Raw genomic sequence first — 22,198 nt, 5'->3', positions numbered from 1 at the left:
TGGCTGCTACCTCCGCAAATACGGCCTGGGCCCCTTGTTCTTTCACTACATGCTCCACCCAGTTTTCACTCTTGATTTTGGCCAATGGCCACACCAGATCTGTCTTGAAGCCCTTTTAGGTGTCTTCCCTTCTCTACCTTTCTAAGCAGCGGCCTTGCCTATATGCAGGTACCTCCCAAAGCCAATGCAGTAGACAGATCACTCAGCTGGGCACGGTACCTCGTCCTATTAAGTCAAAGGCTATTTGCTCTTTCCCCAGCTCAATCTAACAAACTTTCCCAGTGAGCCTCCATATCCTGTGCTTCCTAGTAAAATGTTGTGAGTACCAGCAGAGTGATAACTTTGTCCCTTAATGGATCTAAAGCTCAGAGCATTACTCCTTAATACCATTTCCCCAACTGCTAAGAAAAAAAACAACAAAGAAGAGATTTATTCCTCAGGAAAAGCTCCAACTAGCATGTTTCTCATAGGTCAATGGGATTATTTGTGTGTGTCTGTTTATTTCTAAGTTCACAATGTTTTTTCTTGTTTTTCTGATTTTTTTTTTTTTAACCACCAAGATCACATTTCTTGGTTACAGGTCAGAGCTCCGATCTGCTTCCATTGAAATAGGGGAGAAGACTCATATCAGAGACTCCTCTCCAAGATGGCTTCTGTATGCAGCATTTTTCTTTGCTTAGATCTCCATCTGTCAAATTATTATTTTTCTGAAATTGCTTTTCTTTAAATTCAGCATTTTACATGTTGTGTTGGGTATCAAAGAAAATTACTTCCCAATAAGGCAAGAATGCATCCCCAAAATGCAATATGAAACAGAAAAAGTTGTTAATTTGTGGAGTGGAAGAAAAGTTCTGCAAGTTGCTATTGTACAAATCCATTTTTGCAAATGTTCAGCAGATTCTACAGAACAAAAAACCCATTCACTTCCAAGAGCCCTGCAGAATCTCTGAGCCAATTGTCCATGTGTTCCAAGCTGGAGACTGACCTGTGGACTCTTGAATGCCTTCTAGATCCAGTCCTTTCATGACTTGGGCTTTTGAAAACAGGGTAAAGTGAATGTGTTACATTGCAAATTCAGGTATTATGAAGAGAAGGTAGGAGTACAGCTAGCTGTGTGGAGACATTAGGTCAGCCACTAGATGAGTTTGTGAATTTTTTGTGAAGAACACTGAGAAAGGTTGAAGCGGGAGGTTTGGTGTGCCGGTTTGGGCCCTTTCTTCTCATAATGTTTGGATAACAGGTAGCCTTTCTGTTAGTGGAAGAAGAGAAAAGCTATACTTGTTGTCTTTCATTCCTCTCTCTTCTTTCTTCTGTCGGATCATCTGCCACTGACAGCACTCACTTTGAGAGATAATTTTTCCACTAAAAAAAATTGATTCTGAAAGCTTGTGGAAGGGTGAGCTCCACATTGTTGCGTACACATGCTTGTCCCCTTGATTATTTTCTTGACTTAAAACAAGTTTAGAATCTTAGAACTTCACCTATGTATGGTTCATGCTCTCTGGCTCCTTTGTAGACTTTTAGAGTCCCTCACAACCTTTGATGGTCTTGCCTTATGTCTGGGGAAACTCCCCAGAACTATCTCAAAGCACTCCACCTGACTCAAGGCCACAGTGAGGTAGGTGAACCTCCCAGGATAGAAGGCAGTAGGTAGGTACTGCCCTGCCCTGCTTTTCTCCCAAACACAGAGGAAGGTTTGAGAAAACTGAGGGGTCTTAATAGCATCACTGGAGTCCTGATGTGGCGCTGTAAGTCAGTTTGAACAGCAAGCTTAGCAATTCAAGCTCACCAGCCACTCCTTGGAAACCCTATACAGGGTCACTATGGGTCAGAACCTACTCGACAGTACTTAACAACAATTGCATCACTGAAAATTCCCTACCCCACACCCATCTGCTTCTCACTTGTCACCCCTTCTCAGCAAGGCATGTATCTGCCATGGTTCATTTCACCAGGGCCTTAAAACTCCGGGAACTAGCATCTAGCAGCCTTGCTCTGAGACCCATATCCTACTTGCTTGATTTTCTAGAGAATAGGACAGATGGATACAGACAAACATGCCCAACATGGGCAATGTCTAAGCCATGTCCAAGACTGGCCAAAACAAATGGACTCCTGGCCTCCCAGCAGAGTAGGAATTTGGACAGTGGTTCCAAGCCTTTAGTTAGACCTTTTTTCCTTGTTGCTTTTAAATTTTTTATAATTGTTTTAAGAAATCCAGTCTTTCAGATCAGCCCTTTTATTAAACTTTGCATTGTTCTTTATTGATTTTTTTTTAAAGTAAAACAAACCCCCCAAATTGAAAGCACAAAACAAGAAAAAGCCCACTCCTTTTATCACCCTCTCCATCCACATCCTCTGCTTCACACTCCCCTCTACTTTTGCAGTTGATAATTCCTCCCTTTTTCTTGGCTTGAAGAATCTATGCCCAGCGTCTGTGAAATTATGTTTTATCTGTGTCTCAGGATGAGAAACGTCAATCATTCCATCAGGGGCTGGAAAATGGTTAGCCTTGAGGCAAGAGTTTCTAGGGCCACAGCTCAGGGATATACATTAATTACAGGGTCCCCAGAAACCCCTCTCTTGGCTGCCACAGGCAACTTCTTTCTTGGCTTGGAAGTCACACCTGGACTATTTCCTCAGATGCAGGCGTCCACTCCTCTGGCCAGACAGCCTGCTGAGTCTGGGAACAAGCTGAATCCTCTACAACAAAGATATGAGAAACAAAACTGATAGAGATGAACATTGTGGCACCCTGAACTTCAGCAGAAAGGTTAGAGAGGTGGATGGAGTGCTTGTTGGGAGGAGAGGCTGACTGGTAAACGGCTGGCCAGATGTGGCTCGACTATCTTGTGAGCAGCTTTGACAGGAGGCAATGGAAAATACGCTAGTTCTTCTCTTTCCCCACACTGCCCTGGTGACCAGAAGTGTGACCAGCTCCCACCCTCATCTACCCCCAGTGCAGACCCTGCTCTCCCGGAATTCAGAGCCACGTGGTTGGGATCCATGCCGGCATGAGGTGGGGGCTGGCTGTGCCACTTTGGTGTGTTGTTTTGGTGCCTAGATTCAGGTGGGCTTGGCTCTAGAAATACAAAACCCACAGAGCCACCAGACCAGCATTTAATTAGTCACCTTGCTCCCAGCTGCCCTGTGGTCCTAACAAACACTGAAAACAGCTCCATCAAGGGCCCCCACAAACTACTTCCAGATTGAGTGCTCTGAACATAGATAACACCGAGGCCAATAGGAAGTTCACCTAGGACCAGGAACTCTGCTGTCATATCCCTTCCACAACCACCTCGTGAGCTCCTTGAATTTCAGGAGGCCCCCACCCCTCTTCCAGGGCCAACAACTGCACTGTTTGATTTTACAAATACAACAACCTCACAATGCCCTGGAGACAACATACAATTTCAACTCACATGAAGAAACAAGAGAGAATAGCTCAAACAAATGATCAAGATGCAGAGACAGAAAAAATTCCTGAGGAAAAAAAGGTAATGGCATGAACTGAAAAGAATGATATTTTGGTACCTTAAACCAATTGACAAAAAGATCAAGAAAGCAAGGCGAACACAGAAAAAACTTTAGAATAATTTAGGAATTTAGGAAATAATTTAGGAAAATGTTACAAGAACAAACAGCCACACAAAAAGTTTTTTTAAAAAAATACTAAAGTGAGTTCTTTGGACAGAGAACCAACAACAGCAGACAACAACTTGAGATGAACATACTTTACAATATCACCCAGAACTCAACCCAGATAAAGAAGTATTCAAAGTAAAACAAACCTTCAAGAATGAAACTAGGGAATCAGAGATAGGAGTTTGCAGCATCAGTAACAACAGAAAACAAGTAATAAAAAGGGAATGACATAATTACAGAACTTTCAAATGAAGGAAATTTCATTTGAAATCAAGTAGATTTCAAGAAAAAAAAAATAAGCCTAAACGTAAGCCCAAAACTAGATCAAGCCTTACTCCTAGCCCTAGCCCAATCCCTACACTTTCCCTATTCCTTATCATAACCCTAACAATACACAGAGTCTGAGACCTAGCCATAGTTCTAACTTGAACTCCTTCCGACCCCACACGTAAATGAATTCCCTTCAAATATTACTGTGCTCCTTACTTAGACTAGGCTATAAGCACTTTAAAAGCAGATACCCCACTTCCTCATCTTTGTGACTTAAAATGAGTACTTATAAATGTTGACAATGTGTCTGGTGATTAAACAATTTGCAAGTATCACATAGAAGCTAACCCAGCCAGCTAAGCATAGTGGAATAGTGATTGGAAGCACTGCAATTCCAGAGAATGGTGTTCCCAACCAAGCTCTTACTAACCGATGTACTTTGGGGAAAGTCTCTATGTCATCTGTATAGGCAGAGCTTGAACCAGATGCTTTCTAATTCCCTTTCAGCTTTGAGTACATCTGTGGTTTTAAATTTACGGCAACTGCATATTCATTTGATGAATATTTACTGGACTAGGTGCCAGGTATTGTATGTAAAAGATAGGACTTCAAACTGAAGAGCTTTCAGAAGGAAGTTTTCTATAACAAGATAGGGTCAACTCAACTGCAAAAAAAAATAAAAGGTCATTTGGGGTCAAGGTGGGAAAGGGCATCCAGGACAAAGAAATGACTGCAGAGGTAGGAGGTATGTGGCTGAAGAAGATTTGTAACTCCAGCCATACAACTTAATTTCACACAAAGAATAAGACAACTTGAATGGCTTTTGTAGGCTGAGAACTATGCCTTGAAACCAACAGAGGACAGTCTATTTCAGCCAGAACATTCACAACTAAGAATGACTAGCTGAGGCATGCCCACAAACTAAACATTTAGGAAAGAAAGGCAATTTCTCTAACTGCTTCGTGTGCCATCTGATGACTTCTTCCCTGGTGACCATTGTTGTTGATAAGTGCCCAGTAGCCTGTTCCAACTCATAGCCACTCTGTACAGGGTTTCTGAGAAGCAGCTGGTGTGTTTGAACTGCTGACTTTGTGGTTCACAGTCCAGTGCTGATCCTACAGCGCCACATCAGGAGTTCGCTGTGACCTGTGGTGGTGCCAAATTCACCTTACACCATCTTCCCAACACACCATTGGAGGCCTGATGTAACGCTGTAGGATCAGCACTGGACTGCTAGCCGCAAGATCAGGGGGTTCAAACCCACCTTGGAAATCCTATATAGGGTCACTATTAGTATGAACCGATTGGACGGCACTTAAACAACAACAAATACAGTATAGGCACTGAGATGGGCACCGTCAGAGCAATCAATTGCTTATTTAATGTAATTTGGTGAGAAAGGGCACGGTCTAGGCACCCAGAAGCTAGTTAGGGTGGTTGCCCGCCACACGACCCCGACTTCCCGCGCTTCTTGAACGGCTGTTACCAGGGATTTGCTCCCCTCTTATTGGTCAGAGAGAAGCGCCTCCGAGAAATGTTTGTTACTAGAGGCGAGTAGGGAAGCCATTGGTTACTAGTGGCGAGTAGGGAAGCCATTGGTTGCTAGAGGCGAGTAGGGAAGCCATTGGTCAGGATACTTCACAATGGCTCCTCGGCAGCGTGCAGATTCTTCTGATTGGTTCGCTGTTGTCTCCTACGCCCCCCTATGGCCTCGTCCTCAGGCCACCAACTTCGCGCCCAAACCGACTCCTGCTCCCCATTGGCTATTCTGAGTGTTGCCACTTTCAAATAAGGAGCGAGATGCAAAGCTCCTAAACACGCATTCCCTGCAACGGGTTCTAATCCTGAAGTAGAGCGACACAGAACTGGGACTACAGGTGCCCAGGCTGCCTGCAAAGGCGCAGGGACTCGGCATTTTGCAGTAAGTGGAGGACGAAGGTCCACGAAGGACACTTGGTCTCCCTAAGGGATCTAGGCTGGTGCTCAGCCCTTGTGGAGCTCAGCATCTCCAGCCTGGAACTCAACCTGTAAGGGCCCTCCCTATAAGAAGTAAGTTCAAAGTACCCTCGTGGCGCGCAAACCCAGGGCCAACAGAGAGGGGTGCTCCCACTCCTGTGTTTTGTATCTGCGTTATCAGTTTCTCTACAAACTTATTTATTCGCAAATTGTTTATCAGCTCATTTATTTGCCTTTCTGGGTCCACTCTGCGCTCCACTTGATCAAAATTTTCTCATCAACGGTGTTATGAAATCCCAAACTCTATATAATTCGGATTGAAATCCGAACAAAGGAGTGGTGGAGGAAAGGTTAAAACCTAGTAGGGAAGATGTTCTACTACCCCAACGTGCTTCAGAGGCATACGGGCTGCTTCTCCACCATTTGGTAAGCTGGAGTCGGGGTGGGAGTACTCCGGGAAGGGTACTGGGAATCTCAGCCTGAGACTCCTTGCACCCCGCCCCGCTCCAGGTTGGCAGCTACGCGCGGCGGCCGCTTGATGAAGCGGGAATACCTGAAGGTGAACGTGGTGAAGACCTGGTAAGAACCAGAGAAGGGAGAAGAGGCCTGGCTCCTGAGTGGGTCAGGGAATGGTGGCAGTAGGCAAGGCTATGGGGCTGGTCCTCGGTGCAGCAGTGAGCAACAAGGAAATCTTTGATTTCTTGAAATTCTTCCCCCAGTGAGGAAATCCTAGACTACGTGATGGTTCGAGTGGAGCCCCCACAGCCTGGCCTACCGCGGCCCCGCTTCTCCCTCTATCTCTCTGCCCAGCTCCAGATTGGCGTGATCCGGGTCTACTCCCAACAATGCCAGTACCTCGTGGGTAAGAAGGGGAAGCCAGGGAGGTAGGGCAGAGCCAAGGCCCCTAGCTCCTAGTGCTAATCCTCCCGGTCCACAGAGGACATTCAGCACATCCTGGAGCGCCTGCATCGAGTCCAACAGCAGATCCGCATTGATATGCTAGAATCTGACCTGTGAGTGTTCCCTTGGACTGAGCCCGCCCAGCTTTTAGTGGCACCCTCACTTTCTTGGCCTCCTCCTACCTCAGTCTCAATCCTTGATAGACCACTCTTTCCTCCAGACCCAGCCTGCTGTTGCCTAGCCACCTGACTATGATGGAGTCCCTGGAAGATGCTCCTGACCCTTTTTTTGGGATGATGTCTGTGGATCCCCAACTCCCTGCCCCCTTTGATATTCCTCAGGTTAGGACTCAGTCCCCTGGGACACCTCAGACTCATGAAGAGACAATGTGGAAGGAGAGGGCTGTTCTTTGCCAGTCTGGCAATGGCTTAAGGAGATAGGGGCCTGCCAGAGTTCTTCCCCACAGGAGACACTGAGTTTATTCAGGCAAAGCTCCCTGCACTTACCTATTCAGGCCAGTCTGCTGGGACAGTGTCTCCACAAGAGGCAGCTCCTGTTCCTTCTGATCTCCACAGTTTACACTGCCGAGGTCCTAATCCTCCATACCCTCATCATCTCTCCACACTGGACTTAACCCATATCCTTCTTGAGCCATTTTCTACACCCCCAGGTCTTAGATAATGTCACCCCCTTCCTCCAATGGCTCCCAACTGCAAACAATAATAGCATTTGGGGCTCACCATACCCAGAGTCCTGATGTGGCACTGTGGTGGGTTAATGTACTTGACTGCAAAGTTGGTTTGAACTGCAAGGTCAGTGGTTCAAGCTCACCAGCTGCTCCTCAGAAACCCTATACAAGGTAGCTATGGGTTGGAATGGACTCGATGGCACTGACCACCACCACCAATACCCCCTGGTCCAGAGCTAACCCTCACTATACATCTCAGCAGCACCTCTGGGCATCCTTAGCTCCCAAGCACCATCTGGCCTCTAGATTGCACATTTCCTGTTCTCCTTCCTAGCCTACCTGGTCATCCCTATGCAGTTCTAGTAGTCACATCCTTAAAGACTTAGCTCACAGGCTGCCCTTTTTCATGCCTTTATCCCATCCCCCACCAGAATCAAATGCTGTGTGGAACTCCAGGCATTATTAGAGCTGTGTTTACCTTTTGTGTTAACTGTTGTTGGGGTCATATACAAACTTGTCTCCTTGCTAGATTATATGCTCTGTAAGATCAAAATTATTTTCTGTTCACCTCTGTGCCTCATGACACTTGACATAAGGATGCAGTGCTTGTTACATAGACAGACTGACAAAAGCTGAATGATGGGGGTTGGGAGGCATGAGAGATTAAAAGAGATCAGATGGGAAGTGGATTCACTCCCATCTGCAAGCTGTTATTAATGCCACGAGAATCAGACATAAAAGGGCATTACCATCTACTATCTGGATATCCAGGATCCCTGGTGTTGTACTGGTTACGTACTTGGCTGTTAACCAAAAGGTTGCTGGTTGGAACCCACTAACCACAAGGGAGAAACCTATAGCAATCTGCTCATATAAAGATCACAGCCTTGTAAAACCTATGGGGCAAGTTCTCCTCTGCCCTATAGGGTCAGGCACTGGGGATTGGAATCAACTTGGCAGCAGCAGGATTGATTTCGCTTTGATCTGAATATTTAAGTGAAGTAGAGAAGCAGGGAGCCGACACTGAATCCTATCTTCTGCCCCCAATTCCTTTCCAAAGATTCGACACCTCTTAGAGGCTCTGACCCCAGAGAGAGTTCTTAAGGAGACCCTTCCTGAAGTCCCCACAGAGCCCAAGAAGCCAGGTAAGCACAGAGAGCCTTCTTTCTTGTGAGAAACAAAGCCCAGAAGCAGAGGGATGACTATCTTTGAGCTATCTTTCCCAAAAGTCAGGCCTGGAGGGGCATGTCAACGTGTGCAAACTCATCACTGCCTCACAAGTCATAGGATGTCACATTTTTTGTCCCCACTTTACAGGTGAGGAAAGTAAGGCTACTTGGGTTAAGCACAGTACCCAGGGTCAGATTGCTGATGACGTGGCTTGCATCTGACTAGCACACAGGTTGACTTGACACCAGAGTCTGTTGTCTCATTGCATGGGTGTGGGGTCCTGGAAAGGGGTTAGTGTGACTTCTCTGACTCTCCAGACAGGATCATGGGTATTGTGAGCGCACCTGAGACCATCACCATCCAGGAGAAAGAGCCCATACACATATTGCAGATCGAGGTGAGAGATTGTTCATACTCAGTGCCCTCGGCCAAGTCCTGCTTCTGAGCCCATTCCCCCTGCACCTACTTCTCTCTGCTCAAGAGTCTTGCCATCTCCATGTCCATTTCTGTACTCCCTGCAGAGCACTGGAATACCCAACTGGACTCTCTCCTGGCCCTGTGTCATGCTTTGAGTCCTCCTGGATCTACTTGCCTTTTGCAAAAATGAGATCAAGTTCCCTGTTACTCCCAACAGGGTGAACAGGACCTCCCTGAGGTCAGCCGCCAAGACCTTGACCTCCTGATGGCTGAGGAAGATGAAGCGATCTTGTTAGAGGAGCGTCGGCAAGCCAGGCTTCTCCAGGAGCAAAGGGCCCCTCCAGTGCTGGATGGTTAGATCTTCAGCCCAGCCAGTCTGGGACTGGGCAGTGCTCCCATCTTGTCTCTTCTACCTCCTAAGCTCTAATTCTGTCTCTTGCAGAGACCAAGGAGGAGCCCCGGGCCCCAGAGGGTGAACCCACAGTCCCACCAATCTCACCTCCAGCTACTGCGCAGTAAGGGCTGCAACTTCTGGGCCAGGGAGGAACCAGTGCCCAATTGGTCTCCTGATTTCTTTTATCCATTTCTTGTTAGGGTGGAAGAGGCAGCAGAGCCACTTCCAGGCCAGGTGGTGGGCCCTGAGAAGGAACAGCTTGCGCCTTGGGAGCCAGCGGCTCTAGTCAGCGGTAAGTGTCTGCCTTGCACAGGGCTCTCCTCAGAGCAACTGCACAACTATTCCAGATAGCTACCCCGTGTTCCACTTTGCTCAAGGGAGAGCCCTCTAGCTTGCCTGGGCGGCTGGCTGCAAGGGCAAAAAAGCCTATGGGACAGAGCAGGGACCTTGGGTGTTGTTGCAGAGGTGACCCCTCCCCAGGAGCTGCGCATGCCAGCCCCACCCAGTCTAGAGGTGAGTAATGTTTCTCCCAAGTTTCCTTCTCTTTGCTCTCCTCCCACAAGTACTTTCCCAAGTCCCAGCCACTGTTAGCCAACACAGGGCTTTTGCGCAGGGCTTCCTGATACAGGCCTGGGGGCTGCACAGCTCTGGAGGTCCTACCCAACCCCTTCCCAGGGCACCTGTGTGAGTAGGTGCTTGGAGCCCTTTACAGTCCAAAATGACAAGAAAATAAGTAATGAGTAGCTGGGTCCTCCAACCCTTTTCTACTCAGCGGAAGAGGCCCCCAGTCTCCCCACCTCCTGGGAGCCCACCTGCTCCCCGTCGTCCTCGCCGCCGCCGCCAGTTACTGTTCTGGGACAAGGAGACTCAGATCTCCCGAGAGAAATTCCAGGAACAACTGCAAACCAAAGCCCACTGCTGGGAATGTGTGAGTGGAGGCTCAGGACCTTCTGTGGGAAGGGGTTGCTTGGGATTGCCTGGAGGAGCACTGGGAATTTGATGGAAAGAAAACTTGTCTCCCAGGAAATGTAGGTGACATGGGTTTGCACAGCTACAATTATCCATGCTTTTAGTGACCGTGCCTAGCACGTTACTGGGCACCAGATTCTAGAGTCTTAAGGGGGGGGGGGGGGTTTCAAAAAGTTTTTGGCAGCATTCCATCTTTTAATTCCATTTTCCCACATGTGTTTTTTGAAGTCCCCCTCATAGTTTTAGCAATGAGTGGGCTCAAACCAGGTGTGAGCCTGAAAGAGGCAGTAGATTATAGCTTCTTGAACAAAAGAGGTTAAGTAGTTCCTCTGTAACTGGGTTTCTGGTCTCCCATCCTATAGCCCATGGTGCAGCCTCCTGAGATGATGACCATGAGTCCTGCTGAGTTGTTCCAAACCCCAACTTACTGTAAGAGTGGTGGGGTTGGATACTGAGTCCACTCAGAGCCCATATTCCTCACTGTTGCTTTGTCCCTCAAACCCTGATTCCATTGCCCCATGTCCCCAGCTGGCTGGCTACCTCCAGAACTACTAGCTCTCTGGACCCGTTGTGCCAAACTGCCCCCAAGAGTACTCAGACACAAGCCACCCCAAGAGCCTGAAGAGGAAACAGCTGAAAGGGAGGCAGCAGCTGAAGAGGAAAGAAGGAAGACTGAAACTCTGAGTGATATTGAGGTAACGGCACCTTGAGGCCTTCCCAAATCACTTCCCAGCATGCTCTTCTACCCACATAGCAAGCAAGCTCACTAGCCTTGCCTCTTCTGAGGCCCAAAGCCCTGGTCCTGGGCAGCAGCAAACAGTATGCCCAGGTCCCAAAGCCAAGACTAAAGATGCTAACACCCCTTCCCACACCAACTGCTCATACTAGGTGCTTCTGTGATGCTTGTGTTGTTTCTGGTCCCAGGTCCTGAGGGAGGCCCAGGAGCCCAGTGGTCTCCTGCTGTCTTCAGGTAAGGCTGATGGGAAGGTAAGCCATGGAGAAGAGGGAGGGCAGTGGGGGCCATCTTAGACTGTTGATCTAAGCATGGTCCCAAGAAACTGATTCCCAGCATGCTGACACTGTGTTTACTGGGGCATGGCAATGTGTGTAACACGAGGAAGCAGACTGGAATCTTCTCAGATCTTCTGCCTGTGTGCTCTAACAAATCACTTTTCCACTCTGGCTGCTCAGATCCAAGCAGAAACCCTCCCTAGTACCTCCCCTCTCCCCCATAGAGCTCTCCCTAGAAACTGCTGAGGAGGAGAAGTCTCGCACCAGCCTCATCCCACCGGAAGAGAGGTGGTAAGCAGCCAGGCTGTGTGCAATTGGGGCTGTAAACCTGGCAAAGCCAGGGAAGACTGGGGTGGTTAGGCCCCATGTCACATTATAGGTACTACCCTCCCTCCTGTCTGCCTGGCTTCTATGTTCTCCCAGGGCCTGGGCTGAAGCGGAGCAGCCAGAGCCCACAGTGCTGCCTGTGGTACCCGAAGTCCCTGAAGTGCCTGTGGAGATGCCATTAGAGCTGCTCCCCGAGCCTGAGTTGCTCTCGCTGGAGGCTGTGCACAGGTACCAGGGGGGTGCCTCACTGGGTTGGACCTGCCCTGCAGCCTTAGCTAATGGCTCTTAATCCCTATAGGGCAGTGGCATTGGAGCTGCAGGCCAACAGGGAGCCCGACTTCAGCAGCCTGGTGCCCTCTCTCAGCTCCCGCAAGACGGCTGCCCGAGTTTTCTATCTGCTCCTGGGTGAGTGTGCGCATGTGTAGGGTGGGGAGGAACAAGTCAGAGGCTGCTGTAGGAATGAACTAGGGACAGAGAGAGAGTACTCCTGACCTCACCCTTTCCTCCTCTCTTGCCTAGTGCTCTCAGCACAGCAGATCCTTCGTGTGGAACAAGATAAACCATATGGGCGCCTCTTGATCCAGCCAGGACCCAGATTCCACAGTGGTTAGAGCTCAGTTACATAGCTGCCAGGAAACTGGCTACATTAAACCATGTCTTCCTTCACCGGGTCCTGACTGCCTCCTTTTTTGAATGCACATCTGCCCTTGCTTCCCTCAGAGGTACTGTTCAAGCAGAAAACTGCCTTTATTACAGTATGATGTCAAGACTCCACTATGCTATCCCATACCATAAGAAGTCCAGCCCCAGAGACAACCCTGGAAGGCAGCAAACAGGGCTGAGTCTCTGATCTGAAGGCCTAGGTCTTTGGGAAGGTGCAAGCTTGCACTGGGCCGAGAAGTGGTCTTGAGGCCTGGGCTGCTCTGTTCTTCTAGCCTGGCCATAGTTCACAGTCTAGGTGAGGCCCAGAGTGGCCTGGAGCTCTTGAGCCTTGTCGCCAGGCAGTGAGCCCAGGGCAGTCTGGAAGCTGTCGGCATGCTGTTTGGCCAAGAAGGTCAGGAGCAGCAGCAGGGCAGCCTTGGCATCTGGGTAGAGTTCAGAGGGCAAGATCTCAGGAGAACTGGTTGCTAACCCTTGCTCCACTCCCAAGTCCTCTGAGCCCTGTTGCTCCAGCCTCGCCACGCCACCACTGCCAATCTCACCTGCGGAGATCTTGTTGTCAGTTACCACCAGGCTGCAGATGCGCAAGAGTTCAGGAGCCACATCTACCACCTGGGGGGAAGAACAGCAGATTCGGGCAGTAGCACCCCAGACCTTAGGACTCGGCAAAGAGTTCCAGAGGTTCCAGAGGCAGGGCTGCCCTTTCCAGATGGGCTGGGGTGATAAAAGACCGTGGAGAGGAGGAGTCTGCTTAAGTGTGATACCCATTCCATACGCATACAGACAGTATGAAGAGTCACTGGGGCAAGGCATTCAGTTTTCTTAGAGTGGACAAGGAACATGTGAACAAAGGTGACTGAAGTCGGGACCTTAAGATCATACAGCCATACACTGGTTCTAAAGGCTAAGACAAAGGACACACACAGGTACATTGGAACACGAGCCTAGAGTTAGCCGTTTGGTACAAAGTCTCTGGTGGGATGGCCCAGAGGTATCCAGAGCACTGTGCAAAAGTCCTGGTCTAGGACAGCAGCCCTAAAAAGTAACTTCTGGCAGAGACCAGACAACAGAAATGGCCAGAGGATAATGCTCCCTGAGGGAAACCTCTCCTGTCATAACAGGACTGGCTGCAGACAAATTAAAATAGGGTAGATCTAGAACACCTAATGACAGCTTACATTCACCACTCTGTGTCAGCTACAAGTGGTGCCAGCTCTGCCTCTGAGATTCTGTGGAAGCTGCTGCCACCCAGCACCACCATTACCTGGTCAGGACTGCTCTGGTAGAGAAAGCTGAAGAGGTGTCCAATGGTGACCCATTCCTCTAAGTCCTCCTTCAGTGGCAGGGCATGCAGCAGGGCGGCCAGCACCTGGACACACAGATACCTTAAGCCTATATACGCTACCCACCTCCTTGTCTTCCTGGGCCTATCTAATGCCCCCATCCCTCACCTGGGGTTCCGGTTTTCTTGTGGGACTGGCCATCAGCAGGCGGGCAAGTGCCCCACAGATGTTGTCACGGACACGATCATGGCGCTCCCGTGCTAAAAGGGGCAATAGGAGCCCCAGGAGCTTGGGGAAGTGTCTGATCACAGTCAAGGAACAGGTATACACAGAGGCAGACTCCCTATCCCCAGGCCCCACAGGCCAGTCAGGAGCACAAACCTGGGAAGACCCTTCCCCCCGCCCCCTTATCTCAGCTCTGGTGGATCCTGGACCTCTCTTGCAAACTGAGGATACTCCTGGGCAGGACGGCCCCCATGTTCTGCCAGCACGCCCAGCCCGAAGATGGCATTGCTTCGCACTTCAGGGTCTGCCTCCCGGGCAGTATTCAACAGTACGGGGAGCAACCGAGAGACAAACTGGGCTGAAGCAGCACCCAGGCCCTGAATGGACTCCGCCAGTGTTCCTACCGCAAAAGACTTCTCTGCTACTGTGCAGCCCTGTTTCTAGTGTGGGGAAGGTAAGTGAAAGTCAGCTAGGGACAGACATACTAGGGGCTGGGAGTGGGACAAACATTGTCGGGTTGGGCACAGGTGGAATGGGATGGAGAACTCACTGTCTTGCATAGCAACAAAGGTAAAAAGCCAGCAAAGAAGGGAGAAAAGGCACTTCCCCCAGCTGCAGCTGCCAAAGCAGGGATGGCTTCTCCGGCGTGTTCTAGCAACATGGCGTCGTATTCAGCCTGTGGAGCCAGAGCGGGGGCTGAGCTCTGGGGTCAGCTTCATGACTGTGTGCACCTCCCAACCATACCCTGCCAATGGGCAGAGGTAGCCCCAAGTTGTTGCCCACGGATGACAGGACCCAGCCCTGGGCTTTCTCATCATTCTGGGCCCACCCAGGAGCCCCACCTCCAGGAAGCCTTCCCCAGATGTCTCAGCCCACACTGCTTTCATTCCCCCAAACGCTTGGTGGGCTCAACACTGAGTCATTCGGAGCCCCCATCTCATTCTCTGACTTCCGATGGCCAAGCCCAGCTGCACTGTCCGCCCCCACTCTCACGGAGACTAAGCTGACTGCCTGGTCCCCACAATTTTTATCCAAGCGCTCACCTGGTCGTCATCCTCCTCCTCCTCCTCGTCAGTGTCCTGGCAGGCTGTCTGTGGGCATAGGGAGCTCAGCTCAGCCCGGCTCTCCTGCCTTCTCCTTTCCATGCGGCTGGCGCACCAACTCTCCCTCAGCCCACATGCCCTGCTCACCTTCTTCTGCAGCACGGCCTTGAGCATACTGCAGAGCTCCGCAAGGCGCCCAGGGGGCTGTAGTGCGACAGTCCCGCAGCTGTGCAGCACCCCCGTCAAGGCCTCCAGCACAGCCATCACCACCTGGCGTTCCCGCTCCCCACTGACCGCCTGCATGTAGGACGGTACCACCCGAGCCAGGGCAGCCTGCAGAGCTGAGGACATCACTGTGATGGCCTGGCCACACCTGAATCCAGAGTCCCAAGCCCTAAGCCCATTTCCCCATCTCACCAGCAGTGTTGGGTTCTGAGGGGCAGCTTTGACAGGCCTTGTGCAGTGCACAGCAGAACTGACCCAGAGCCTCATGGGCTGCTTTCCGAACGTTCAGGTGAGGGCACTATGGAAGGAAGGAGGTAGCGAGGCATGCCAGCAGCTTGTGGACCCCACCCACCCCTGCACAGGGACCTACTCACTTCCAACAGTTGAAAGACTCCTTCGAACACACTTTCCATGTAGGGAAGGAAGGCCACGCTGTGGAGACACAATGGCCATGAGGAAGGGGCTCCAAAGCAGGTTCCCAAGGCCAGAGAAGGGGTGTTACTCACCCAGTGTTCACAGCAATCTCCCCCAGGGCAGCACAGGTATCTTCCTTCTCATCGAAGAAGGCATTCTCCACACTGTACCTGTGGGGAAGACATAGAAGGCAGCGGTCATCAGGCAACGGGGCCTCGTGCAATATCAGAGTCAGGATTTCTCTGAACAGAGTAGCAGCCTTCCGCACCCTGAGATCTCCGAGTCCTCCTCCTCTTCCACGTCCTCGTCCATGAGCTCTTCCTCCTCCTCTTCCCCTTCACTCTCATCATCAAACAGAAGGAAGGAGCTGCTACCGTCATACTGAGGCTGGACACAAGAGGCACAGGAGGGATTCGGGCTCAGCTGGGTCCAGGTGACACAGCCCATCCCAGGTGGGCCCTGCCTTACTGTCCAGCCCCACAACTTACCACAATGCCCTCGGTGGAGCACAGCGACAACAGCATGAGCGTGGTGATTCGTGGCAGGTAGGGGGCCAGGCCCTCCCCCATCAGCCCTGATAAAGCTGCAAACAGGCCGTATCTGGTAGAGACAGATGGTGACTGTGCAGTTAAGTCTGCTGTAGTCAGATACAATGGGGGAGCCTGGGGGAGACCTGGCTATGGCCCAGAGTCCTAGCAAGGAGGGACTGTGGATCCAGTGGGTGAGTATATGGGGTGGAGTTCGGGGTCACTCACGTGCATCGCCTCAAATCAGGGTCGTCTACCTGGTCGCACAGACCCAGGCCCAGCTGACAGCATTCCTCAGCCAGGGGCCTCATAGGCTCCCCCACTGCTCGTGCCAGCACCCCAAGCGTCTCTGTGGAATAACAGTCTGGTTAACACTGAGGAGCACAGCTGAGCAGGAGGTGGGCAGGGTGGCTGCTGGGGGGATTTAGTCTCCCCTAGTCCTATATACAGAGTCCTGGTGTGGCGCTGTGGGCTAATGAGTGAGACTGCAAAGCCGTTTGAACTGCAAGGTTGGTGGTTCAAGCTCACCAGCTGCTCCTTGGAAACCCTGTACAGGGTCGCTATGGGTCATAACTGACTCAGATGGCACTTAACAAGAACAGTCCTATATACAGCGCAAAGAATACCAACTCCAACATGAAGGAAGACACCGTTGCTGCGCTAGGGGAGTGCCCCGCCCTGGAGCCCGCACTCACCCAGGCTCTGGATCCGCACTGGCTGAAGGTCCTCGTGGCCTGTTACAAGGAATTCCCGCAGGCACTGCACAATAGTGGGGAAGTAGGGCAGCAGGAAGCTCTGCGCAGCCGTAGCTGCAGGATGGAGACAGAATCCCGGTTAGAGGAGTCTGGGACCTGCATAGACTCTCTGGGTGTCCCCTGTGCTGCCTGCCCCCAGCTCCTTCTCACCAATGGCCCCCAGGGCGCTCACAGCCAGCTCCTTGGCTCGAGGGCTGCTGGAGTTCCTGAGAGGCTGCAGCATACAGTCCAGAAGCTCCGGAAGGTAAGGCTGCACCTTGGGCCCTGTGGGAAAAGCACTCCTCTCATAACCAAGTCAAGTCTCAAACGCCCACACCTCCCTCCAGGTTGACCTCAGTGTGGCTCCTGCCACCCCCCACCCCCGTGCCACCCCACACACTTGGTCCCCAGTGCAGACTCAGGGAGTGGCACATCCTATCCTTTTCCATCCAAAGGTGCAGCAGCCTCTCCAACACCCCCTTCCACCACTACCTAAGTTCTCCACAAAATTCTCCAGGGCATAGCAGGCCTTGGCTAGATGATGTGTATGTCCAGGTGGCACCGACTTCAGGTAGGTAAGGAGCAGTGGCATCACCTCCCCTGAGTAGCTACTGATGTGGGGCTGAGAGAAGAAAGGAAGGCCTGGATCAGACTCAACTGTGGGAACACACTTGAGTGTCAAGCTAACAGGAATGCTTACAAAGAAGATGACTGCTGAGGACAGCAGGGTCGGTTCTGGGGATGGGCAGGGACTGAGGTGGCTGCCAATAATCAGCCTGGCTGACCTGCAGGTTCTCTGAGAACTGGCCCAGGGCGAACAGTGCGGCATTGCGTACAACTTGTGATGGGTCCTCCAGGCCCTTGCATACAATCTGCAGCAGCAGGGGCAGCAGTCTGGATGTGAGCAGGATGAGAAGATGGAGTCTGAGGAGGCAGGACCTGAGAGCCCCAGGCTGGCCTGTTCTCTGTTCCCCGGAGAAAACCAAAGCTTCCTCTGTCACCAGATGGTGGGCACCAACCCCTGGCCCCTATACCCAGGGTAATTCTCTAATTTAGCCTCCAAATCAGAACACATTTAAGAGTGGAGAGAAATGCTACTAATAAGCCAGAATCACCAAGAATAACCAAGGTGGGCACCAACCCCTGGCCGCTCTAGCCAGGGTGATTATCTAATTTATCTTCCAAATCAGAACACAGTTGAGAGTGGAGAGGAATGCTACGAACAGGCCAGAATAACCAAGGTTGCCCTGGGATCAGTGGCCTTCCTCCCTATGGTCTCCAACCCTATCCAAGTGGGGGAATATACACCTTTGCCTGATGTGGTCACCAGCTCCATCGGATAGCACAGCCAGTACAAGAAGGCCAGCCTTGCGCTGGTATGGGCTCTCGCTCTTCAAGGCCTCTTCCAACATGGGCATCTAGGGAGGCATGGGGCACTCTCTTGAAATCCCAGAGAGAGAAGCTGCCCCTTCCTGTAGCAACAGGCCCTTCACACCTACCAGGGCTAAAACACCCTCAGGACTAGGAACACCCATAGGCAGGGGCACCAGAAGGCAGAGCCACACTTACCAGCTGGGGACAGAGCTTCTCAGGGGGCAAGTGCAGTGCCAGCATGTCCACAACCTGAAAAAGGATGAGAAGATTTAGCTTGACTCCATATCTGCAAACCCAACATACCCTAGCAATGTAACAACTCACACCCTGGCCCGGTCCTATGTCCCACCTGTACAGCAAAGTGCTTGGGAGTTTCTCCCACTAGTCCAATGTCCAACTCTTCCTCTTCTGAATCCTGGTCCTCGGGATCCAACTGGCCCAAAGGGGGCTCAGCAGCCATAATAGGAAAAAGGGTTTGGAGCAAGGGTGGCAGCAGACGATTCTTCAGTAAGGCCTTGAGGAGGAGGTGGAAGAGTGTCTCTAAGAATCTGCTCCCAAGATGGGCTAATGATAAAAAAGAACAACAACCCAGTCTTCCAGGCCATAAGAGGCCCTGCAAAAGATCTCTAGTCTACTGGCCGGGAGCTGGGGTGAGGCCAAATCAAAGACTGAACATCTTAGCCATGATGCTTTGGATATGTTGAGGTGAACAAAGAGCCCCAGAAAGAAGTGAGACTAAGAGGGGAGACAAGGGTGAGGTGATGGAGGTGAGGAGACACTAAACTCACCTTGCTCTTGACTTTGACCAAGAAAGTAAGGCAGCACAGAATACGCACTCGTATTGCATCGCCCAGGGTTACGTTTCCAGCCACCTGCCGAGAGACTGAGAATCAGAGAAAAGCAAGCAAACTCCTAGCAGAACATGCAGCAGAGGCAAGCCCACCCCAGTCTCACCGCCAGGCAGAATGTGAGGACCTCAGAGAGGTGGGGGGTGATGATGGGCACCTCTGACTCCAGTAGCTCGTCTAGGGCCTCCAGGGCCTCACAGGCCTTTGCCTGACAGACACACAGAAGGAGAAGTCATAAGGTTACCATAAGTCATAAGGACAGACCAAGCTGGGTGCTCCTCGCTCTCCTTGCAATAGAGAGCCCTGCCCACTTGTCCTCACCTCATCTATGGGGATCAGAGTCTGCACGGCCACGATGAGCTTGGGCACTAACATCCGCGCGAGAGGCTGGAGGACACAGGATATGCTGAATCACAGAAACCATGGTGCAGCCTAATCTCAGGTCCCAGAAGCTAGCAGCTTCCACACAGTCTAGACTCTGAGGAGTCCAGCAAGGCCCAACCACCCACAATCTCTTCTCTCAATAGCCAAGGACAAAAGGCAGAAAGACAACCAAGCTCTGTAGGCTGCAAGGGTGAGGGCATGAAGCCCATGGATAGGGAGCTGGGGCAGGTGAGGGCCTAGATCTCACCACATCATCAGTGCCAAGATAGGGGGCCATGGTGGTCAGAGTGCGCAGGGAGTAGAAGAGCAGCCCGGGAGAACCCACAGCACCAAGAGTCTCATTCAGAAGGCGTAGCAGCTCCCGGTGGTGGGCTTGGAAAGCTTCAGGCCTGGAAGTCACCACCACACTCAGCAACAAAAGCCCCATCTGTCCAGGAGTAGGGGATGAGGGGAGAAGTTTACACGGTTTATCCAGCCTTCAATCCCTCCCTCCCACCAACTATGCAATGGTACCTCTCTCTCGGGGATGTGAGGACTGTGGGTACTATGCTGAAGAAGCTGCATGAGCTGAGGCCAGGCTTCCAGGCCTTCCTTCCGAAAAATGGCGGCTGTGAGCTGGGCCAAGCTGAGGCTCACAGAGTGCCTGCCAACAGGAAAGATCACCCTCCCCTGCACATGCTGGCCCAGCTTCTATGGGCATCCAAGTGAGAAACCCCAAGAAGTGTGGGCACAGAGTCAAGGTGGGATATATAAAACAGTGGTTTCGAGCTAGCCTAGGAACTCTGCTGTTGTTAAGCGTCATCTAGTTGGTTCTCACCCATAACAACACTGTAGAGGGTTTCTGAAGAGCAGCTGGTAAGCTTGAACCACCAACCTCTCAATTCAAACTGACTTTGCAGTCCAGCACATTAACTCACATCGCCACAGCAAGACTCCATTGTTGTTAAGTGACATGGAGTCCAAGGAGTGGCTGGTGAGCCTGAACTGCTGATCTTGCGAACTGACCCTGCAGCCCAGTACATTAACATGCAGCACCACACCAGGACTCCAAGGGATCTCTGTTGTTGTTGTTAAGCGCCATCGAGTCGGTTCTGACCCATAGCGACCCTGAACAGGGTTTCCGAGGCTGTAAGTCTTTACGGGAGTAGAAAGCCTCATCTTTCTCCCACGGAGCACTGGTAGTTTCGAAATGCTGACCTTGTGGTTCACAGTCCAAATAGCAGCCACTACGCTACCAGAGCTCCTAAGGTATCTCTGGGGGCATGTAATTTGGTCAGTCTTAGATTGAATCCCCATCTCATTCTTCTAACTCAGGTTTAGTATATGATCATAGCTCATTCTCAAGAACTTCAGACTTCAACACAGATTTAGAATCTTCGCTCCATCCTAAATCGAGAATTGCCCAGCAAATCCCAGCTTGAAACTGAAAAGGCGGCAGAAACCCAGAGAGGGTCTCAACCTGGAGTGCGTTAGGATCCAGACAGAGGACGGGTAGGTACTTACTCTGTCTCTCTCTGCAGGGATGTCAGTACCAGGGACTTGAGACTGGAATACAAGCAGCAGGTGTTTTAGTCCCGGCCTGCCCAGGAGTCCGATCAGCCTGGCCCCGCCCCTCCCCAAGCCCAGCCCACCTCTCCCGAGGTTCCGTTGCCAGTCGCCGCCAGCGGGTGTTCAATCGTCTGCGAATCAGCACGGCTGCGAACTGGCGGATCTAGAATGAAGAGAGCAGGTGTGGCAGTCCGGGCAGGAATCAGTGGTATACTGTGGGAAGCTCGGAGGGAAGGGGCAGGGGCGTCACCTGGGGGTCGGCCGCTGAGGCCAGCAGGTCGCAGAGTACGGGCAGGGCGGCAGGGTCCCGAAGAGCGACCTGGAGCTGTTCGGTGGCCTGGGGAAAGGCTGGGGATCAGAGTCAGGTCTTTCTTGCCACCGCCCGTTCACCCAGGCCCGGTCCCGTCTGCCCCGTACCCGGCGGATGCGCTCGGTGTCTGGCAGTAGTAGCTCCCGTAGGATTTGTTCTAGGCCGGTGGGCTCCATGGTAGCAGCTGAGCCGTCGCTACTGGGCCAGGAGGGGGGAGGGACAGCACGTGGAAGCTGACATTACTTCCGGCGGAAAGGGCGTTGCTTCGTGCCCCTCCCGTTGCCAGGGTGATTCAACTCACTGCTATAAAGAGCTCCGACTCGCCACTTCCGTTGGGCAGTTACCGGTTGAGCAGAAACAAGACCCAGACAATGTTGGTTCCCCAGCAGACAGTTCCCAGGCCACGTTGGAGAACTCTTAAGTTTCCTGAATTTGGAGACCAACCTGGTTTTCCAGAGTCCTGGTGTGGCGCTGTAGGATAAGCACTGGACTGCAAGGTCGGCGGTTCAAATCTACCAGCCATTCCTTGGAAACCCTATAAAGGGTCACTATGAGTCAGAAGCGACTCGATGACACTAAACAACAACAACGTGTGCTCTTAACAGTAGTAATAGAATGCCTATATTCCAGACCAAGACCTCCAACTACAGGATCCTTTTTCTTAATAAATTTTATTTTGATATTTGTAAAAAGAAAAATTGGGACCAAAACTAATGGCAACTTAAAATGTCCAAATATATACTCCTCATATAATAGAGATTTTAAAATTCCAGGCCCTCTCTAGGTAAGAGAGGACCAGAGGACATAGGAAAGGCAACAATGCCATCACACAATTCAGTCACTCAATCAGAAGTGAAATGGTAGGAGAAATCAAAG

General features: G+C 51.3%; 2 protein-coding genes across 2 annotated transcripts; one reads left to right on the top strand and one right to left on the bottom strand.

Moving 5' to 3' along the window:
• Nucleotides 1–6,241: 6,241 nt before the first annotated feature.
• Nucleotides 6,242–12,358, top strand: REC8 (REC8 meiotic recombination protein). The gene is made up of 19 exons (XM_006835524.1): nucleotides 6,242–6,297; nucleotides 6,382–6,450; nucleotides 6,591–6,733; nucleotides 6,809–6,884; nucleotides 6,992–7,112; nucleotides 8,520–8,604; nucleotides 8,947–9,026; nucleotides 9,264–9,399; nucleotides 9,489–9,561; nucleotides 9,641–9,732; nucleotides 9,904–9,953; nucleotides 10,213–10,368; nucleotides 10,772–10,838; nucleotides 10,938–11,104; nucleotides 11,334–11,379; nucleotides 11,645–11,711; nucleotides 11,844–11,975; nucleotides 12,046–12,152; nucleotides 12,267–12,358. The coding sequence occupies exons 1-19, from the start codon at nucleotides 6,242–6,244 to the stop codon at nucleotides 12,356–12,358; spliced, it is 1,815 nt and encodes a 604-aa protein (XP_006835587.1).
• A 343-nt stretch (nucleotides 12,359–12,701) lies between these two features.
• On the bottom strand, nucleotides 12,702–22,158 carry IPO4 (importin 4). Its single transcript, XM_006835401.1, is given in 32 exon segments — nucleotides 12,702–12,832; nucleotides 12,950–13,019; nucleotides 13,672–13,776; nucleotides 13,859–13,991; nucleotides 14,147–14,355; nucleotides 14,466–14,591; nucleotides 14,959–15,006; nucleotides 15,106–15,299; nucleotides 15,376–15,481; nucleotides 15,558–15,615; nucleotides 15,690–15,767; nucleotides 15,866–15,984; nucleotides 16,086–16,197; nucleotides 16,353–16,473; nucleotides 16,820–16,933; nucleotides 17,030–17,143; nucleotides 17,351–17,480; nucleotides 17,644–17,752; nucleotides 18,167–18,276; nucleotides 18,428–18,481; nucleotides 18,582–18,746; nucleotides 19,021–19,104; nucleotides 19,187–19,288; nucleotides 19,402–19,467; nucleotides 19,712–19,891; nucleotides 19,978–20,107; nucleotides 20,968–21,009; nucleotides 21,096–21,175; nucleotides 21,263–21,349; nucleotides 21,430–21,535; nucleotides 21,537–21,736; nucleotides 21,910–22,158. Coding segments are annotated over 31 exon segments (3,309 nt in total). The 5' UTR covers nucleotides 21,563–21,736; nucleotides 21,910–22,158.
• Nucleotides 22,159–22,198: the final 40 nt, after the last annotated feature.

This window comes from Chrysochloris asiatica, unplaced genomic scaffold, assembly GCF_000296735.1.
Source record: "Chrysochloris asiatica unplaced genomic scaffold, ChrAsi1.0 scaffold00017, whole genome shotgun sequence".
NCBI lineage: Eukaryota > Metazoa > Chordata > Mammalia > Afrosoricida > Chrysochloridae > Chrysochloris > Chrysochloris asiatica.
This window is presented reverse-complemented; position numbering and strand designations above follow the sequence as displayed.